The sequence below is a fragment of the Anser brachyrhynchus genome, assembly GCF_964034855.1.
Source record: "Anser brachyrhynchus genome assembly, chromosome: 1".
NCBI classification, from domain to species: domain Eukaryota; kingdom Metazoa; phylum Chordata; class Aves; order Anseriformes; family Anatidae; genus Anser; species Anser brachyrhynchus.
The window spans coordinates 97,025,669-97,043,666 of NC_137694.1; the positions used below are offsets into that span (position 1 = coordinate 97,025,669).

The 17,998-nt window shown below is 48.0% G+C and overlaps 3 protein-coding genes across 6 annotated transcripts; 2 read left to right on the forward strand and 1 right to left on the reverse strand.

Annotated features, from left to right (window-relative positions):
- Window positions 1-1,548: 1,548 nt before the first annotated feature.
- LOC308182247 (cell surface glycoprotein CD200 receptor 1-B-like) lies at window positions 1,549-10,244 on the reverse strand. Of its 3 annotated transcripts, none has more exons than XM_080566517.1 (6): window positions 10,106-10,244; window positions 6,443-6,693; window positions 5,191-5,496; window positions 4,183-4,431; window positions 3,713-3,815; window positions 1,549-2,966 (listed from the first exon to the last, which is right to left on the reverse strand). In XM_080566517.1, the coding sequence occupies exons 2-6, from the start codon at window positions 6,576-6,578 to the stop codon at window positions 2,948-2,950; spliced, it is 813 nt and encodes a 270-aa protein (XP_080422643.1). In that variant the 5' UTR covers window positions 6,579-6,693; window positions 10,106-10,244; the 3' UTR covers window positions 1,549-2,947. The 3 variants fall into 3 exon arrangements, with proteins under 3 accessions (XP_080422643.1, XP_080422644.1, XP_080422645.1); XM_080566518.1 differs by having other exon boundaries at window positions 6,443-6,688; window positions 10,106-10,120; XM_080566519.1 differs by lacking the exon at window positions 3,713-3,815.
- GTPBP8 (GTP binding protein 8) lies at window positions 9,772-14,172 on the forward strand. 2 transcript variants are annotated; one of them, XM_080566495.1, is made up of 7 exons: window positions 9,772-10,156; window positions 10,264-10,362; window positions 10,849-10,979; window positions 11,240-11,339; window positions 11,759-11,877; window positions 12,296-12,420; window positions 13,088-14,172. In XM_080566495.1, exons 1-6 carry the CDS (start codon window positions 9,815-9,817, stop codon window positions 12,378-12,380), a joined length of 876 nt encoding a protein of 291 aa, XP_080422621.1. In that variant the 5' UTR covers window positions 9,772-9,814; the 3' UTR covers window positions 12,381-12,420; window positions 13,088-14,172. The 2 variants fall into 2 exon arrangements, with proteins under 2 accessions (XP_080422621.1, XP_080422620.1); XM_080566494.1 differs by having other exon boundaries at window positions 9,795-10,156; window positions 13,035-14,172.
- A 1,552-nt stretch (window positions 14,173-15,724) lies between these two features.
- Window positions 15,725-17,770, forward strand: TAF13 (TATA-box binding protein associated factor 13). The gene is made up of 4 exons (XM_080566607.1): window positions 15,725-15,871; window positions 16,013-16,091; window positions 16,216-16,313; window positions 17,153-17,770. Exons 1-4 carry the CDS (start codon window positions 15,770-15,772, stop codon window positions 17,321-17,323), a joined length of 450 nt encoding a protein of 149 aa, XP_080422733.1. The 5' UTR covers window positions 15,725-15,769; the 3' UTR covers window positions 17,324-17,770.
- Window positions 17,771-17,998: the final 228 nt, after the last annotated feature.

Sequence of the window (17,998 nt, forward strand, 5' to 3'; positions counted from 1 at the left end):
CAGGAGACTGGGCTGAAACTCAGACTGCAGAAAGCCTAGGTTGCTTTATCCTCTGTCCTGCAGAAGGATTTGTGATGGCTTTGAGAGTAAATAGACCAAGGAATAGGGACAAGGCTGGTCACACAATCCTGTGGACTCTGCTGTGTGAGTTTGATCTCTTTCATCTCTGAAGGAGGATAGGACTGTGAGCCATTTGAATGGAAATGGCAACAAAGAATGTAAGTTATTTTTCTTTCTGGCTAGAGTCTTGAGCAGTCTGGAGAACAGGAAGGGAAATACAGTAAGTTAGCCCCAAACAAGAGGTACAGCAAGTCTCAGATTCATGTCATGACTACTACTGACACTGGTGGGCTATTGTTAACCTAGGGCATGTCTGGCATCTCTGAAATTTTGCCTGCCTACGGTTTGTAAAGAGAGGAAAGGAAGAGATCTCTGCATACTGCCTTTGTCTGTAATATACTTAGTAAAAGTCAAGCAGAGTTGCAGCTTTGCAGATGGTCTCAACGTAAAATGCAGTGGTGAAGAAGCTGTGTGCTTGTGGGTAGGTTTGTATGTATGGGTGCTCAGAGCTTGCTCAGCTGCTGCAGAGATGCGATTTAGCCGAGTATGATGTGCGTGCAGTCAGTCAGTTGATGTGCGCTGTGGAAACTCACTCACCAGGATAACTACAAATATCTACTAAAGTCAGTGTGGTTTTCTGCTAGCCTTTGATAAGGCAATTCAGTTACCACAAAGAACTAGCAGTAATTCGGTTAGCCATCCAAAGCATTTCTTTGTCTAGCTCTCGTCTCCGAGTTCATTTGCATTGTGTGTCAGCTGTGCAGCGTTTGAACCTCTGTGACCAAGCAGCTGTATGTGGCAGCACATGGGCACAACGCGGCCACATCAGCGAGTGAAAGGAGCGGTTTCACTGCGCTCTGCCAGCAGAATCAGTCTGCGTTTGTACGGTGTCATGGCCAGAAACACCCCTAAACAGCCATTTATAGGAGTCTGCTGGCCGCACACGAAGAGCGTGAGGAGAAGCAAGGTAGTGGTGTGTAAATTAGCTGTTCAGCTAGGAAGTGGAGGCCAAGCTGGTTTGCTACTCAGAGAGGAAACAAGACATCTTCCACGTTATCAGGTTATAAGCAAGACTTAATAGACAAAAATAAGCATAAACTATCTTGAGATTCTATCTAAATATAATTGATGGGCCTGATGCCTAAAGGAGGACAGAGACTGTCAGACAGCTACGCTGCTAGAAAAGCTGCACAAGGATGGAGTGCGGTGACATGGCATTTTGTTTTCTCTGTAAAGCTAGATGACTACTCTGTATGTGCTGAGATTTACAAGCTTGCTCTTCTTATCACTGAAGTTTGCATGAGGTTTTGGTCCTGGCTCAGACATGAAATAAGGCTCACAAAGCTTGAGAAGTGCTCAGTCATGCGTAGAAGCAGTGAATGAAGAACACAGACCAAGATCATCTTACAGATTTCTGAAAGCCGTGGAGTTCCCTGTTCTCTGCCTTCTGTGCCCACTATGTAAGTTCAAGCTCAGCCCAGTCAGGTACTCTTCTGGGCAGGGGGTCCCGACAATCACCCTGTTTTGTCAACCTTAAGCCTAGTGTTTGTACACAAGCTGCTAGAGCAAAGCTAATAAATCTGGTTGAACTTCATCAATGCCCTCAAAACACCAGAGGTTTGTGGTCATTTGTGGAGAAAAGCCAGCCTCCAAGGTCCTAGTTTCTGTGTTTTACTTTCTGTAACATATTAATGCTCCAGTTTTAAGCCCAACTTGATGGCTGAGAGCTAGAGATCTGTGTAATTAATACTCCAAACAAACAAATGCTTGAATAGCTGTTGATATGGGGGGTGGGCAGGGGATGTGCAATTAACGTCACGTGGGATCGGAAGGGTTGTAAAGAGTATAGAGAGGCCTAACAGCTGGCAGATGGAAAAGGTCTCCAGGTGTATTAGTTTGGAACAGGGTCTTCTGTACAGTGACACTGATGAGACCTGGATTTCTGCTGAGTTTGGAGAAATGAGGTGGGTCTGAAATACCTACTGTTTCTTTGAAATTTCAGGTGCATAGTAATACTCAGCTCTAGTAACATCTACCCAAAATAGAAGTTCAGAAATGATGAACAGGCACGGTTATGTTTAGAGGCTTAGAAGTGGCAGCCTGTCATCAGCTGGAAGATTACACTCAAGGACTCCCTTGTGTTAGGACCACTAAGATGTGTTTAAAGAAACTGGTTATTAAAGAGCTGTGTTGCGTGTGCTGCAGCTCTCTGGATTATGCAAAGAGGTACATGCAAGTGTGAGGCTTAGATCTCAGGATTGTAATATCTTCTATGTTTCAGGTAGCATAACTGCTCAAGATCAAATATTCTCTTTTTTTTTTTTTGTAGCTCTTAGTGATGCGTCTTTAAAACTCGTATAGGGAAAATGAGAATGCTGCTCAAATTTAGCTTCAGTGCTGCATAACCGTACTTGGAAAGCTACTTCTCATTAGTATGCAAGAAAATTTCTTCTGATTTATCTTAACCAATAAGATAGGCTACTTAAATACTAGGATATAATCTATTTAAAATGGAGTGACTTCTTTTCATACATGGCAAATTAATTTCTTATTGCATGTATGTTAGTTTTGGTTTTATTTTTAAAAAAGGGATACATTTTTTTTTAAGTATCAGCTTGTCGTCTGGGTGATAATGTCTACAGTTGCACTAGAGAAATGGTATAAAAAAGCTGACAAAGGTCAGGTAGGATCTGCCCTGCTTGCCATGTTTCTGCGCAGTTACACTGGCTGTGTTGTGGATGCTTGTTACTTCTTCCTGCATGCTTTGGCACTGGTGAGTCCCTGCTGCATCTCACAGTGCTGACTGTGAGTTTCTTTCATCTCTCCCCAGGTGTTGCGTTACAAATAGCTCCAGACACAGCTCTGCAGATGGAACGTGCCTTGGCTTTCACTGGTTCCTCATTGTCCTAGAAAACAAGACATCAATACTGTAAGTATGAGGACTAGTCTCTTTCATGGATGCAATTTTGGCCTCTAAGAACATTAAAACAGAATTCCTCCCCCTTATTTTGATAGGGATCTCAGGAATAGAAGGCTTAATATCTGAGATCTCATATTAGCGTGACCAGAGCTGGCCAAGCAAGTCATGAACCCTAGCGAACATGGAGCTTAAGTAAGTTGGACGCAGCAGTTAGTTCTGTCTCTGTGTTGTATGTATGGTAACTCTGGACAGCAACTGCACCTCATGACAGCGAGGCTAGCTCCGATAAAGTAATTGGCCAAGCTGCCTGAACTCCAGAGCAGTTTCAAGAGCAGACCTGTTCCACTCTTGTACAATACTTCCTGCACTTCTACGCTGACCCTGCCTTCCATAGTTTCATTTGAGTAAGACAAGATCATCCAAAAGTCTGGCTCCAACCTCAGAAAGGCAATTTTCTACCTCTTATTCTTCATAGCCTGGCAATCCTTGTTCAGATCCATCACCCAGACAGATAAAACTACCCATTCCCTTTGTATGTCTCCTGCTGGAAGAAGTATGGCAGCAGATCTCTAACACCACATGAATGGCCTCTGAGACCAGCTGTGCAAACTGAACTAGCTTGCTTGTGAAAGACTCTGAGGTGACTGCACATGACATGTAGTACCAGAAGCCCTTCTAAACTTCCCTAGGACTGGCCAGAGGGGTTTTGTGTGTACTATGTCTTGCACATACCTGTTATCACAGAATACGTAGAGGTGAAAAAGAGCAAAAAGGAAAAGGAGGCTCAGCAGACAACCAAGGATGATGACACAGTGAAGAAACCATGCAACGCTGTCTGAAGAGAAACAGTTCTTTTAGGTACATTTCACAGATCATTTACCGTGTGCCTCTTCCAGGATCATACCTTCTAGACAACACTCTCTGTTGTGTACATCTGAATAATCCTGTCTTTTCACAGCTCTATCTGTGGGAGGGAAGACTACAAAAATCTATCTTCTTGCCTAAAATTTCACAGAGCACTTTTCAATTCTCACAGCATTTTTGTTTATCTTTCCCTGCCCCCAACAAATTTCTCCCCAAAAACTTCAGCTCAGCTGCATGGTTCCTGCTGTAATCTTCCTAGTGTCACTGATGCCTGTCATAGTGCTTGAACAGAGGGCTAGGCAGGATTTTGAACGCTGAACACACAAGGGGGAGCTTACATGAGGAGCAGGCTATGGACTTGGTCTCATTCAGAGTTGTGTGGTACACCATGCAGGTTACAGTCTTCTCGTCGGTGCTGTGTGCTGTGAACCTGCTGAGCACGGTCACTGTCCCGTTATCGTGGCTGTCTGTTTCGGTCATGGAGTTGTTCTCGGGGACCCATGAGATCTCAGCAGCCGGCCTCCCCGCCGCTGCCTTGCACACGGGGTTCCTGTGGTCGTCGCAGTACAGGGACAGCCTTGGGGGGACTGCAAAGCATCAGGAAGGGGAGACATGTGGGTTGCTGCAGTTGGCAGAGGCTGTTCTTATTCCTTACCCAAAAGGAACGTCATGAAAAGAGGAGAGTCAGGTTGGAGGTGCCATCCCGTCACAGCAATGTGTGCCAAAGTGACAAAGATTTGTGTCTTTTTTTTTCTCATTTTGGACAACTCTCCCACCTTGAGGTGAGTTACCACAGCCAGGTACCATTAGAGGAGGCATCTCTGGACGTGGAGGTGGGGAATTACCCAGAATACAGGGCTGAATCAGACTTTTGTCCTAGGCAGCCTTTATGCATGTGGCTTAAAATGGATTTGAATGGCAGGCTAGCAGGAAATGGGGCTGTTCTTCCTGCCTGGGTAACAACATCCCGTGTTTGATCGAATATCTCAGTACTCGGAGGTGTTGCCCTCCCATGTTTTTGTCATACTAAAGTAGTGTGTTAGTGAGTGACTACAGGAAAACAGGACGCACATGCAGACTCCTTCTTTAGTGTATTGGGGATTGCTTCACACCCGTCACTTGTAACTCTGCGGGGCAGAAAGGGGCAGCAGAAGGGAGAAGGGTTTTGGCAAATGAGGAGAGGGAAGAAACAGAGCTACTAAATGACATGCTTGACCATTAGTGCCATTGAGAAAGCTCCTCTTCTCAGTGCACGCTTCCTCCTGTGCAGGAGGAGAGGAGCTGTGTCTGTCTGGGGCTGGAGGTGGTCCTTTGGAGAAGGGAGAAATGAGGAAGGAGTCCCTTACCTAGCACGGTCAGCTGGTACATCTGGTGGAAATTCCCTTCCTGAGTTACCACTTCACAGCTGTAATTTCCTTCATCAGCCATTCCCACTTGCTGTATCTCAAGGGCGTAAGACTGGCTTGATCTGAATTCACAGTTCACTCTGTCACTGCAGTTTGTTCTGTCCACCTTTTTCTGATCAGCCCTGTATCCCAAGGTGCAGGGGCCTCCTATCTTGGGGCTTATTTTCCACGTCACCATAGTTGCATCTGGTTTGTTAGGGCAGGTCATCACAGCGCTGTGACCCACTTGTGCTGCCATTCTGTTCCCTGGAGGAGACAAAGAAGGAGAAGGATGTGTGAAAAGGTGCCCAAGGATGTCACTCACAGCCTTGGAGTTCTGGTCTGTGCTTCGGAGGGAAATGTCAGCACTGTTACACTCCAGAGGGAGGCCCTGTCTGTGCCAGCCCAAGAGCTGCATGTCTTGGACAGAAAGAAATACACAGCCATGAATTTGGCTTTGCAAAAGTTGGTCCTTGGTTTTACTCTTCTGTAGAGTTCTCCTCCCTAAACCAGTAGATAAACAACATGACTGGGAAGCAAAGTCTGGCTGAGCTGCAGAGCCCACCTGTATGAGAAGATCTCTGTTTGCTTTTCTCCCTACATCACTGCCCAATACAGGAGAAAAATGAATGAAGACATTGACCCTACTTTTGTGCTGGATATGAGCAGCCGTCCTAATAAGGTCAAGCACAGATGGCAAATTTTGTCCTGTCACTCCAAAGTTTATATGAACTGATTTCCCTGGTTATAGTGCTGTCAAATGGAACAGTAGAAGAGTAAGTATGACATTTAACTGGAAATAAAACACATGCCTGCTGTCTGTCAGATGAAGAGATCCCTGATAGACTCGTGATCACTGTCCCATGACCACCTGTCTTACCTGATCCCAATAAAAACAAACGTGAATTTGCGTAGTTTATGTAGGGTAGGGAGGAGAAAGGTTATTGCTGTATTTTCAGATCCCATTATCTTTGGACTTTATCTTTTTTAAGTATTTAACTGAGTTTGTAAAGAAGAAAGAACCTTTCCATTAAATCTTAAGCTCTTGCAGGTTATTGCTTTTGCATCAGAAAAATCCCTTCAGCACTTTCTAAAGATTCCTTCCTCTAGACTTTTTCCCCAAAGAAGAATTGAGAAAACATGACTGTGATGCATTGCCCCTTCCTCCTTAGCCCTTAATAGATGCTTGGTCCCAAAGTACCGCCAGAACTACCTGTGGCTCCTGTGACTGCAGTCATGGTGAGCAGGACGGCGGTGTACGTAGTCTTCCTGATCTCTTCCAAGGCAGCTCTTGCGTGTGTGGATGATGCAGGTTTCTTGCACCATCCTGCTTGCTGTGAGATCCTCATCGTCCCCTGCCAGTGATCCTCAGCAGTCAGAGCCACCGCTCTTCCTAGGCTCCTGAAGGTTCCTGACTGCAGCTACAAATAGGTGGTTCTTCATAGCACAGAGCTTCTTCCTGTGCTGAGAATTGGTGAACGCAGAGGAAATGGTATTGATGGTTGCTTTCTGTACACTTCTCTTCTCACAGTAGCACTATGCAAGAAAATCTATGGCAGAACTTGCACAAAGTATAAGCCAAGTGATTTTCATGCCTGGTTCTGATCTGACAGTGAGGATTTTATCAAAGAAAAAAAAAAAAGTCACCTAACAGCTTAAGATCTTTCCTCTAGGATATATTGGCAGTCCCTCCTTCCCTCCAGGCAGGGAACATAGGTAGGTAGAATCTTTGTGTGTGATGACACTGCTGTCTTATACCAGCAAAGGTACTTTCTCTGGATAGAAAATGAACTTCCCTGGAAATTAATGCACTGAACTTAATTTTATCAGAACCGTGTTAGCCTCCCCAAACCGTGAAGCCACGAGGCTGACGTGACGTGATGCCTGTTTGCTTGTTTTAGGAGACAAAACTCTTCCCCCACAACAACAAGCACAGCTGATTTATGCATTTCCATGGCCATGCTGAAATGTGCCCACCTGAAAAGGCCTCCGTTCTCTGGCCAAATGGATGCAAGGCATCACTGATCCAGAGAATCACTGGAGGAAGGCAAACGTCCCAGCCCCCCTCCAGGTAGTAGGTACAGGTTAACCGAGAAGAGGCAGAGCACCCATTGGGGACCCAAAGGTAAAGCTGGGTAAGTTCAAAAGGAAAGTCATGCATCCTGTGATCGCAGTTCTTATATTTAGAGAAGCCAACAGCAGTGATATAATGAAATCCTCATCTCTGCTGGCTGCTGTTGCTGCAGTTTTCTTTCCGAAACTTACTTTGACAATTTCAGCTATCTTGGTCAATGCAGCTTCTGCTTCTGCTGTGTGGTTTGGAGCTTACATGCAACGAACACTTCTCACGTTTAGAGGTGGGTCCGAGACACAAGGATCACATTTGTCTCTCTGAGACAGAGATCCCTGCAGCACCGGAGGTACCGTAGCTTCAGCCATACCCATCCGGGTGACATAGTTCAGCACTAGATGGTGGATGCAGCAAAAAGCAAGCGGGAAGATTGTGTATTAGTGATTTGGCTGAGATCAGGTAGGGGGTGTCTGGTGTTTTGCATTTCTGGAAGCCCAAACTCTGTCTGCCTTTAGGACTGGAGCCACACAGCATGGTAATACTGTGGTAAGAGCGTCACTGTCGTATCCTGGGCAGCTGCTCCGAGCTTCTGGCCTTGTTGTCTGCCTCCAGCACAGCCCTGGAACTGGTTTTAAGTGTACTTCAGTGTCAGATTGCTGCCGCCTCCTCCTCAGTTCAGAAGACATCTCCCCGAGGGGCTCCGTGCGTACACCCTGCTTCCAGTAGCGGGTCTTATCCTCCCCTGCTGCCCTCCCAGCCCCAATTACTGATGTGCCAGGTGCAGTTTGGTCTGACTTTACCCTCCTGGCTGCCTCCTGGAAGAGGCCACGCACTGCTGCGCTCTCATCTCCATCTCCTGGGCGAGGCAGGCAACGGCACCCGCCTGGAGATGCTCCTCCTGCAGCGAGCAGCTGCTGGGTCCCAAATGAAGCCTGTCCTTTTGCTTTTAGGGATGGTCTGTGTTGCTTTCTAGTCTTACTGCATTTATAAATTATCAAGGATTTTGCTCAGATCCTCACCTGAAATGTTTTCTGGACAGATCACTAGAGAATATGGTAATCTGAGCAACCATGTCATAGATCTGCAAGGGGCAGGAGCCAACTCTTACAAGGGCAGTCTTGGAGCAGTCTCGGACTTGTGGCCTCTGTGCGCCATCGGTACTGCTGAATTATGTCACACGATGGCCTTTGGACGCCCTGGCCACAAAAACTCCCATATACTGAAAAGGGCAGTCCTGAGTTGGTGCCTGGAGACCTACCTGGCTACAGAGGAAAAAGTTGTCAGTAGGAGACCACGGTGAGAATGAACAACTCAAACAGGGTTGTTCCTTCACACCTGAACGTGGTCAGCCTTGCTAAAGGTCTGGGAATGCCATGCTCACACAGAGGCGGACATCTGCCACGGCGAGGGCGTTTGTCGCCTGGGGTGTGTGCAGGTGAGCGAGCCTTTATGTGGCAGCTCTGTCTGTCTGCGAACCTTTGGGATGGCCCCTCAGGAATTCCCCATGGGGAGTGCCAGCAGCAGTGAGCTGTGTGGGACGCTGGGGCAAAAATACCTGAAAGCACCCACTCTGCTTCACGTGTTACAGTTTAGCTTTAAAATGTGAAAATCTGCCTACTAGGATGGTTACAAACATGATCTTTGGCCAGGGTGGGTTTTCTGTTACTGGATTCACCGCAGATTTTAATTAAGTTAGGTTGTTAAATTACCACAAAACATTAGTGGTGTACCTAAACTAGTTCTTGAGATGTTTATTCTTCTGCTTTTTATCTCTATATTCATCTATGATTTATTTACATCACTGGGGGTGACAGGAGAAAGGCATGCTCTGTGTGTGTATATATATATATATATATAAACTACATGTTTATTTGGTAGCGCTTTAAGTATGCACGTAGCAGACAGATTGTGGTCTGTCTTGAGTTACATGCATTAGAGCTCCACCTTGCTGCAAAAGGAAGCAGATTTTAAGTGGATGTAATTCATGAGACCAGGATATATACAATACAGATTTATTTATTTATTTATTTATTTATTTATTTATTTATCCCCCCCCACACACACGTTTTCACCTTTAGCCCACCTCTAGTCAGAAACTGGTCTCTTCAAGCAAAAACGTATGTCCTTTGCTGATCACAAATTTGTGAAGAAGCTCACACCTCTCAGCAGGAGCTTGTCCAGTTACCAAAGACTCACAGCCACCTCTGAGGAACACGCAGGCTGCCGGCTGGCCTTTTCTAGGGGGGCACAAGCTGCTGCCTCATCGCTTTGTGACTGGGCTCGCTACGAGGCCGCTCACTCAGCCGCTGTCCTGTTTGTCATCTAGCGGGGCTTCCTGCCCTTAGGAGCTGCTCGCTGTGCTATCCGAGCCGTGCAGCCCTACAGGGTCTCGTAGGAAAGCAGTGCCAGCCACCACCTTTCGGGGCCAACCACCACCTTTTAGGACTTCCAGGCCCTGGCGCACGGAGCAGCCGGGTGGCGCCGCCCCGCCCGCCCCCGTGCCGTGCCGCCGCCATGCTGCTGCTGCGGGCGGCCCGCGGCCGGGCCGGGAGCGGGCCGGGGCCGGGGCCGGGGCCGAGGCTGGGGCCGGGCCGCTGCCCCCCGCCGCCCCTCGCCGCCCTGTCGCAGGTGCTGCGGCTGGAGCGGAGCCGCCGCGCCGCCGTGGTGTTCCCGCTGCAGAGGCTGGCCCGCTGCCTGCTCCCCGGCGCCGAGGCGGCGGCCCTCAGCCTCTTCCAGCCCGGCCTGCCCGCGCTGCGGAGCGCCGAGCGGCTCTTCGCGGCCGGCCCCGGCCACGCCGTCACCTACCTGAGCTCCGCCGTGCGCACGGAGCACGCCCCGCCGCCAGCCCTGCCCGAGGTCGGGGCCCGGGGATGGGGCCGGGATCCCGGCCGGTGGCCGCCCCCTGCCCGGGCGGGTGTGCGGGACACGGCCTCACTGCCTGCCCTTCTGTCCTCCTGCCCCAGGTGTGCTTCGTCGGCCGAAGCAACGTGGGCAAGTCGTCGCTGATCCGGGCCTTGTTCTCGCTGTCGCCAGAAGTGGAGGTCAGAGTGTCGAAAACGCCGGTGAGTGCCGCTCTGCTTCCCTCCCCTTGGTCAAAAGCCGGTGCTAAGCCGGGCAAGAAGGGCGAAGGAAACCAGGGCTTGAGTAACATGAAGTGACAGGGGAGTGTGCCAGCTCGCAGCCATCACAGGCTTGGCTTTTCCAAAGGAAAAGGTGGGAAGTGTCCAGCTTAGCACCTCAGCCAGGGCTGGCACACGCAGCAAGCAGCAAAGTCTTGCAAGCCAAGTGGTTGTGATGTTAAGCCTTTTGGGAAACACCAGGCACAGAGATGAGCGTAGGTATTTTTAGTCCATTATTTTAAGGACAGAGCCATGTGGGGTTGTTAAAAGGAGACAACAACTTAAAGCAACAGTAGCATTTTTGCAGCATTCTCTGGGGTGTAGGGTATAGTACGGAGATGCTTTGTGGGGCATCTCCTACTCCACTGTTTAAAGCAACTTCTTAACCCTTTGTCTCAAACTTTTTCCTTTTTTAAATCCTCTCCCCAGGGCCACACAAAGAAGATGAATTTCTTCAAAGTCGGGAAGTACTTTACTCTGGTGGATATGCCAGGATATGGCTACCGTGCCCCACAAGACTTTGTGGAGATGGTGGAGGCCTACCTGCAGGAACGGCAGAAGTAAGGAACTTAACTGCACCTCCATTCAGCAGTGAGAGCTGAATACCCATATGCAGCATCGTGGGGCTGGATGGAAAAATGCAGCAGAGGTGGCTGCTTTCAGTGGTAGTGCAGAAAAGATGGAGGTGCTGCTCCATGCTGACCTCTCAGTTACCATGCGTGGCCCAAATCCTACAATACTTGTTCATGGTTATGAATTTGGAAGTAGCACAGTAAGATGATACAACGGTGGTGATTAATGTTGCCTGTATTTCTGACAGCTTGAAGAGGACTTTTCTATTAGTTGATGGTGTAGTAGGACTCCAGAAAACAGACCATATTGCAGTAGAGATGCTGGAAGAGTTTGGGATTCCTTACGTGGTAAGTGATGCTTTGTTCTCGAAAAGGTAGAACAAAAACTTGTGTTAGTTTTATGCTAAAGGTAATCTGTAAAGCTATGTACCCTCTACCTGAGCTCTTGCAAGTTGTCCTACCTAAGTAGAATACCTTCTACCCCACCTTTATTGTTAGTAACGTAGGTCTAAAGTGTGTCTGGGGGGATTTGAAGGACTTTTTTGCTTGATTTATTAAATGAACACTTTTTTCAGTGCTTAGATCAAGGAATTTGAAAAAGTCCACAGCTTATGCAGGCTATGGAAGTGTTTTGGTGAACTGTATTATACCATTTTTCCCAATTAGATAAGACCCAGAGCTTTCAGCCTGCCTTGCAAGATGTTCCAGCATAGCAGCAAAATAATCCTCTTTTCCTGTCTCAATCTTCCCTTTCTGTATCTGTGCAGATGGTGTTAACAAAAATTGACCGAGCTTCCAAGGGACTGTTGTTAAAGAATGTACTGGGAATCCAGGAGTTTGTGAAGGAGAAAACTCAAGGATGCTTCCCTCAACTATTCCTGGTCAGGTAAAGCTCTTCTTTGTTGCTGCTGTTGGCTTTCAGGTGATGATTTGCACTGGACAGGCTACCTAAAATGGGTCTGTCTGCGCTAGAGATGACACTTCTGTGTGCCCCAGGGATGACAGGTGGGCTGCCTGCACAGGAACGCCCCTCCTTCTTCCCCATCCTCTACACCTGTGTTGAGTTCAGCTTTGAAGGGTGCTGGGAAGGGTAGCAGTACCTATGCTGCCTGATAGCAGGCTTTGTCACTTTGTTTGGAGCTGTGTTAACAGCAGCAAGCCGTAACTGATTACACTGTAGAAGTGCTTACATCCCCCCAGTGCAGTACAACCTTAATTTAATACAGCCAGTGGCTGAGCTTGTTTGTAGTACGTGAAGGTAATGCAGCATCAGGGACTGAATATCCGTGTCTTTGTTTTCACAGTTCTGTAGAGTTTTCAGGAATCCACTTGCTAAGGTGTTTTATAGCCCATGTTACTGGAAACCTGCCTGCTGTAGAGGACAGCTGAAGACTGGCTCCTGATCTGCTCGGCTCATCCGGAACAAAAGGTACCAAAACTACAGGTCTATATTTTCATTGTAAATAACCCAAAGCACTAAAGTTTATTTCTGGATAAATTTGTATAAGATGTTGGATAAATTAATGTTTGTAAGGATAAGTTTTGTGTTTAATAAACTCATCAATTCAGGAATTTTGCACTGTGAGTTAATCCAGGGTACTTTAAAACTATTTTACAAACCTACATGATTGTGTGGAGAAAAAAAAAATCAGAACCTCCAAAGACAAGCTAGGTTTTAATACAGCATTTCCTTTCCCTCCAGGTAAATGTTCAAAAAGCTACCACTGCATACATAAGCTCTGCTGTAGTTAGGATACCAGAGAGAGTCTAGTAATCTCATTACTAAACTGCATGTCTTTGTATCAAGGAAAAACTAAAGCTCTAATATTAAGCAAACTACACTTGTCACGTTGAACTGAATGATACCCTGAGGTTTACATCTCTCAGCTTATGTAGCGGGGACTGAAAATGAGCAAGCGGGCACTCTGCCTGCTCTAAGGCTGTGTCGAGTGGAAATAGCCAACACTTTGTTTGTGAGGAGCTTTTGGGGAACTTTTTGTAATTTTTTGCTGTTGTAACTCCTCTGCATTGTGCATTCTGTAGGTTCACCATTATAGCAAGCCTCGCTTGCGTCCATCAACTTGTCCCTGTTCCAGGTGGACACAGGAAAGGAAACATTTAATGGGATCTGCCTCTTTGTTGCTGTCGGCTTGAAGCAGTGCGATAGATGAATGGACACCTAGGGGGAGTCTCTCCTTCTGCCCGTTACCACCAGTCAGCGCTGTGTCTACCTTCTGTTTTAAATCCCGTACGGAGTCCTGCAGCTGTGCTCAGACGAGTTGCCAGTGACGAGTCCACTCTATGCATCTGCCATACCCTGGAAGCTGAAGCACAGTTCTGGGGTCCCAAAGCAGCTGTACCGGGCTAAGAGCACCTGACTGGGGGGAGACCAGAGGTGGCTAGTTACAAGGTACGGAATCAGCAAGAAGGATTGCCATTAAATAGCAGCAGTTGTACAAGGGAATTTAGACCAAAGCTATTAAGTGCCTGTGTCAAACTCTGGCACTCATCTTGTCCAGGCTTAAGATTGCCGACTGTGTGTATGCAGCTGCCTAAGTTACTTACATTCGGTTCTCGAGAAAGAATAGTTCTGTAAACCACTAAGGGTTAGAAGGTGGGATTTCTAGTATTTTGTTAGTTTACAGAATTTACTGTAACGCTCAGATTAGACTTGAATGAAGTAAGGTCTGTTTCCAGCACATACATAGGAAGTGGCAGTGTGTGAGGAATGCAGGAGACAGCTGTGTATCTCTAGTTTCCATGGCAGAGCAGAGGTCAAGCCTGTAGTTCTCTGGTATTTTACCTCTAATCCAAAAGTGTTCCACAGCAAATCAGCCTGCAGGATGTTTGATCCTAGGGGTAAATACAGTACTATGTAGACAGATGGAATTATGTGCAAGTCTTAAAAAGCGGTATCTTAAAACCAGTATCTTTCAAAAACATCAATATAGTCAAGGCTATCATTTTCGAGGCCGCAGTCTTGACTGAGGAGCCTCTAAAAATAAGCCTGTATGGTTAATGGGTACATGTAAAAGAAAGCACATTTCTGGTTTTAGTCTCTCTTCAGAGCAAAATCCGTTACAATGCTAAGAAGTGTTTTATTAACTATTTAAATACATCAGGTATGTCTGGTAAGTCCGTTTGTAAAAATAAAAGTGTTTTAAAGTGGCAGCAGACGGAATCATACCCTATGATCCTTGAATGTGTGTAGGGTTACCATAGGTGTCCATGGGGGCACCAACATGAAGCTAGGTCGTACAGTTTCTTAGAGCCATACTAGAGACAGTACGCAGTGTCTTATCCTGAAAAAACAGCTTTACCTCTGGATATATTTGGGTTTTCTGCTGTGTTGGCCAAAAGATTCTCATTCAAGAATGCCTCAAATACTGAAAAAACTCTAGTATTTTGTTCAGCCATTTGCAAGAGAGAACACACATCAGTTTGTTATATGTAGGAACCAGTGCCCCTGTGGCAGGTAAGATAAGTAAATAAAATCAAGTCCTCTGCTGGACGTTAATATTAAATCTTGGGCCAAGGGCCTTGGCCTTGTACACCTGTTGTGTACAGAAATGGTTTTTGAGTACTGGCTTCTAAGAAAAAGGATATCACCTTGAGCATCCTCTGATCTTTCAGCAGTACCTCTCGTTTTTCTTCCTCTACTGCATCAGGTCTAGGCTGTCACCACAAGTCTGGCACAGTAGTGTCTCTACATCAAATTATTCCTTGATTTGAAAACTCTGGCGTAATGAAGAATCTTTTGTCTGCCTTATGCTGTCTGCCCTCCTATGCAAGTATACAAGAATAGCCAGTAAAACTACCCTGTTTTAAAGAAAGAGGGCTTGCCTTACCCTCTCATGATATCTGGAACATGCTTGGCACCCCCTTCACTATGGGGATGTGGACGGTTGGGCCCACTTCTGGGCTAATGGAGATGGTAGTGAAGGATTTCTGTTCGGTCATTCAGGAGTAACACCACTCATACAAATTTAAAAAATAATAATAAAAAAAAAGCCACCTTAACGTCCTGAGGTCCCTTCCAACCCCAATTATCCTGTAATCTGACAGCCCAATATTGAGGGTCGTATACAGATGGGGGAAGGGTCACCAAATCTACCCCAGAGTAATTTATCTGCATCTTAAAAGTTCACAGCTTGAATCTGGAAGAATTAGAGCATCTTCCTGGTTTTGTGAAATTGAAAAATGCTCATACCATCCCTGCATCCACAGAATAGGAAACCACAGGCTTAAACGCAATTATATTTGCATTGGTAAAGCTCTTTGCTTTCGTTAGCTATAGTCATTAGCATTGGACCAATCCTTTCTCTGGCTTCTCCTTGCAATCCCCAAACTGGTCCGCTTCCTGGCCCAAGACAAGTCCCTGTGCAGCCCAACCCCAAACTCTTGCGTATGGCTTGGTTTCCCCACTGAAGCCCCTACACAGGCACAGGGGCTGCTGTCAGAGCAGGGATCTCTCAAACCCTACCCTGTTCCTTTGCACACATCGAACCACTTGTCGGGCAAGGAGGCCGAGGGTTTGCCTGCTCTGGGAGGTGGTTACACAAAAAGCATGGATGAAGCAGGGAACAAGAGCCCGGGTGCGCCCCTAGGAGGGAGTTACAGCTTCTCCCCTGAAGACAGCACCCGCTGACACCAGAGGAGCCGGAAAGGCTGCGGGCCTCGCAGGCACCGGCTGCAGCCAGCCTTGTCCCGCCGCAGCCCCGTTACCGGCGGCACCTCCCGCCCGGACGGGGCCAGGGCTGCGGCCTCCGTGCCACGAGATGGCGGCCGCCAGCGGGGGCGCGGCGGGGCGAGCGGAAGCTGCTTGGGGCGGCTGGGAGCGGCGGGCGGCGGCCATGGCTGACGAGGAGGAGGACGCGCCGGTGAGCGGGGCCGGGCGGGGGGCGGCGGGCGGCCGGGGCCGGGGCCGGGTGCGGGGCCGGGGCCGGGGCCGGGGCCGGGGCCGGGTGCGGGTCCGGGTCCCCCCGCGCTGACGGCGCCTCTCCCCCGCTGCGTGCGCCCAGTTCGAGGAGGACGCGGAGGAAGGCGGCGGAGGCCTGGACGGCGGGCAGGGCCGGAGGAAGCGGCTCTTCTCCAAAGAGCGTGAGTCGGGGCGGGGGGCGCCGCCTGCCCGCGGCTGGGGGCTCCTGCCCCCCTCCTGCGGCCCCTGCGCTGGTCGGGGGGCGTGAACGGGCGAGGCAGGCTCACGCCTCGCGTCTCCCCGCAGTGAGGTGCATGATGTACGGGTTCGGGGACGACCAGAACCCCTACACGGAGTCTGTGGACATCCTCGAGGACCTGGTCATTGAGTTCATCACGGAGATGGTAAGTCGGCCGCGGGCAGGGCGTCCTCGCTAAGGCCTCAGCCTGCTGAAGGAAGGGTAGCGCCTCTGGCCCGATTGTTGCACTATCCCAGGCAAAAAGCTGTGGTGCTACCAGGAGAAACCTCAGCTCAGACTTTGCACTTCCAAGGCTGAGACAAAATTCATGCATTTTGCTCCATGGGGGCTTAGAACAGTGCTGAAACCTTTAAGTAGCAGTTAGTGTTGTAGGGGGAAAACATCCACAGCTGACTTTGCAGTTGACTGTGGCATCACTACACACACAGCTGACAAAATACAAAGCACAACCTCAGAAGCTTATCTACTTAGGTTTTCTCAATGTTTTTACATAGATGGAAAAGCAATTCCATGCAACAAAATAAATGCAGGCTTCTGGGGCCTGAAGCCATTGCTGCTGTAGACGTTTGGATACTGTCTGAAAGCTTGTGGTTTAAAAAAGTATATATTAATGTTCGTAGACCCCCTTTCTCTTGAAAGGTTAGTCTTGCCTACCCTGCTCAGAATGCCTTAAACTGCATCCTGGTACAGGTACTGCACGCTGCATGCCAATTCTGCTTGATGATATTGTTCCTCAACCACTCTGCAGACCAGGCGTCCCCTCCTGTGTGTGATCTGGGTGTAGTTTGATGTCATTACTATTACGTATAGAGCAGTGTGTGGGGCGGGAGTGACGACACTTAGCAGTTCTGTGACTAGGACGCTGGTGCCCAGATCCTGAAATTGCCAGCTTCTTGATTATAAAAATGCCAGGGAATAAAGTGGTATTAAGAGCTGAAAAAAACCTCAGGGGCCAGAGTAATGCTGTTTTTCTTCCTCTTACAGACACACAAGGCCATGTCAATTGGACGGCAGGGGCGTGTACAGGTTGAAGACATCGTCTTTCTAATCCGCAAGGACCCCCGCAAGTTTGCCAGGGTTAAAGACCTCCTGACCATGAACGAAGAACTGAAACGAGCCAGAAAGGCCTTTGATGAAGCAAACTATGGATCCTGATTCTGTGCGCAGCCTGCTCTGGGGCACGTCTCAGGCACCTGCTGCCTAGCGGGAAGGAATGTCATGGGTTGTTCGGAGGGGTCACTCGGGATGGAGACCATCCCTGAGGGATATTGGCCCTGCCCCTTCTGACAGGTGTTCAGGCAGCTGAATGTTACCCGACTGGATGTGGTATGCTTTTTGTACTATTCTGTCACTTCAAGAAATGAGCTGTAAAGATTCTTTGAAGGGGAAAATTCTGTTTGAAGTAGGACTGTGATGAATCAGACACCTAGAGGGCTAATGACATTTTTTTTCTCTATTTTGGTTATCACTAGGTACTCTGTTTACAGGAAACGTAGAAAATGGATTTTGGTTAAGTGGACATACCAAGTTTTCTAGCCCAAACTCTTAGAAGTTCTGCTGGCTGTTCTGTATATACCCCTTGAATAAAAAAGTTTAAGTTTACGTGTGCTCATTCTTCATAAAAACTTAACACTGATCACGCAGGGTGCATGATGTTGTGTTTTTTTTTTTTTAAACACCTAAGTGCCTGTTGGGGTTCTGTCCATGTAGACACAGCTCTCTTGTCTTTTACAGTAAGTAAAACTAGGAAGCTGAGGTTAACCTGCTCTAGATTTACTTGCACTTAGACATTTTCCTTGCCCCTGCTGAGCAGGTACTCTACAGTGAAGC

Coding starts and splice junctions, on each gene's coding strand:
- LOC308182247 (XM_080566517.1), bottom strand. CDS start 6,578: ATGAGGATCTCACAGCAAGCAGGATGGTGCAAGAAACCTGCATCATCC. Junction 5,497..6,442: donor TGCAGTCACAGGAGCCACAG/GTAGTTCTGGCG, acceptor TGTCTCCTCCAG/GGAACAGAATGGCAGCACAA. Junction 4,432..5,190: donor GTACCAGCTGACCGTGCTAG/GTAAGGGACTCC, acceptor GATGCTTTGCAG/TCCCCCCAAGGCTGTCCCTG.
- TAF13 (XM_080566607.1), top strand. CDS start 15,770: ATGGCGGCCGCCAGCGGGGGCGCGGCGGGGCGAGCGGAAGCTGCTTGG. Junction 16,092..16,215: donor GCGGCTCTTCTCCAAAGAGC/GTGAGTCGGGGC, acceptor GTCTCCCCGCAG/TGAGGTGCATGATGTACGGG. Junction 16,314..17,152: donor TTGAGTTCATCACGGAGATG/GTAAGTCGGCCG, acceptor TTCCTCTTACAG/ACACACAAGGCCATGTCAAT.
- GTPBP8 (XM_080566495.1), top strand. CDS start 9,815: ATGCTGCTGCTGCGGGCGGCCCGCGGCCGGGCCGGGAGCGGGCCGGGG. Junction 10,363..10,848: donor TCAGAGTGTCGAAAACGCCG/GTGAGTGCCGCT, acceptor TCCTCTCCCCAG/GGCCACACAAAGAAGATGAA. Junction 10,980..11,239: donor TACCTGCAGGAACGGCAGAA/GTAAGGAACTTA, acceptor TATTTCTGACAG/CTTGAAGAGGACTTTTCTAT.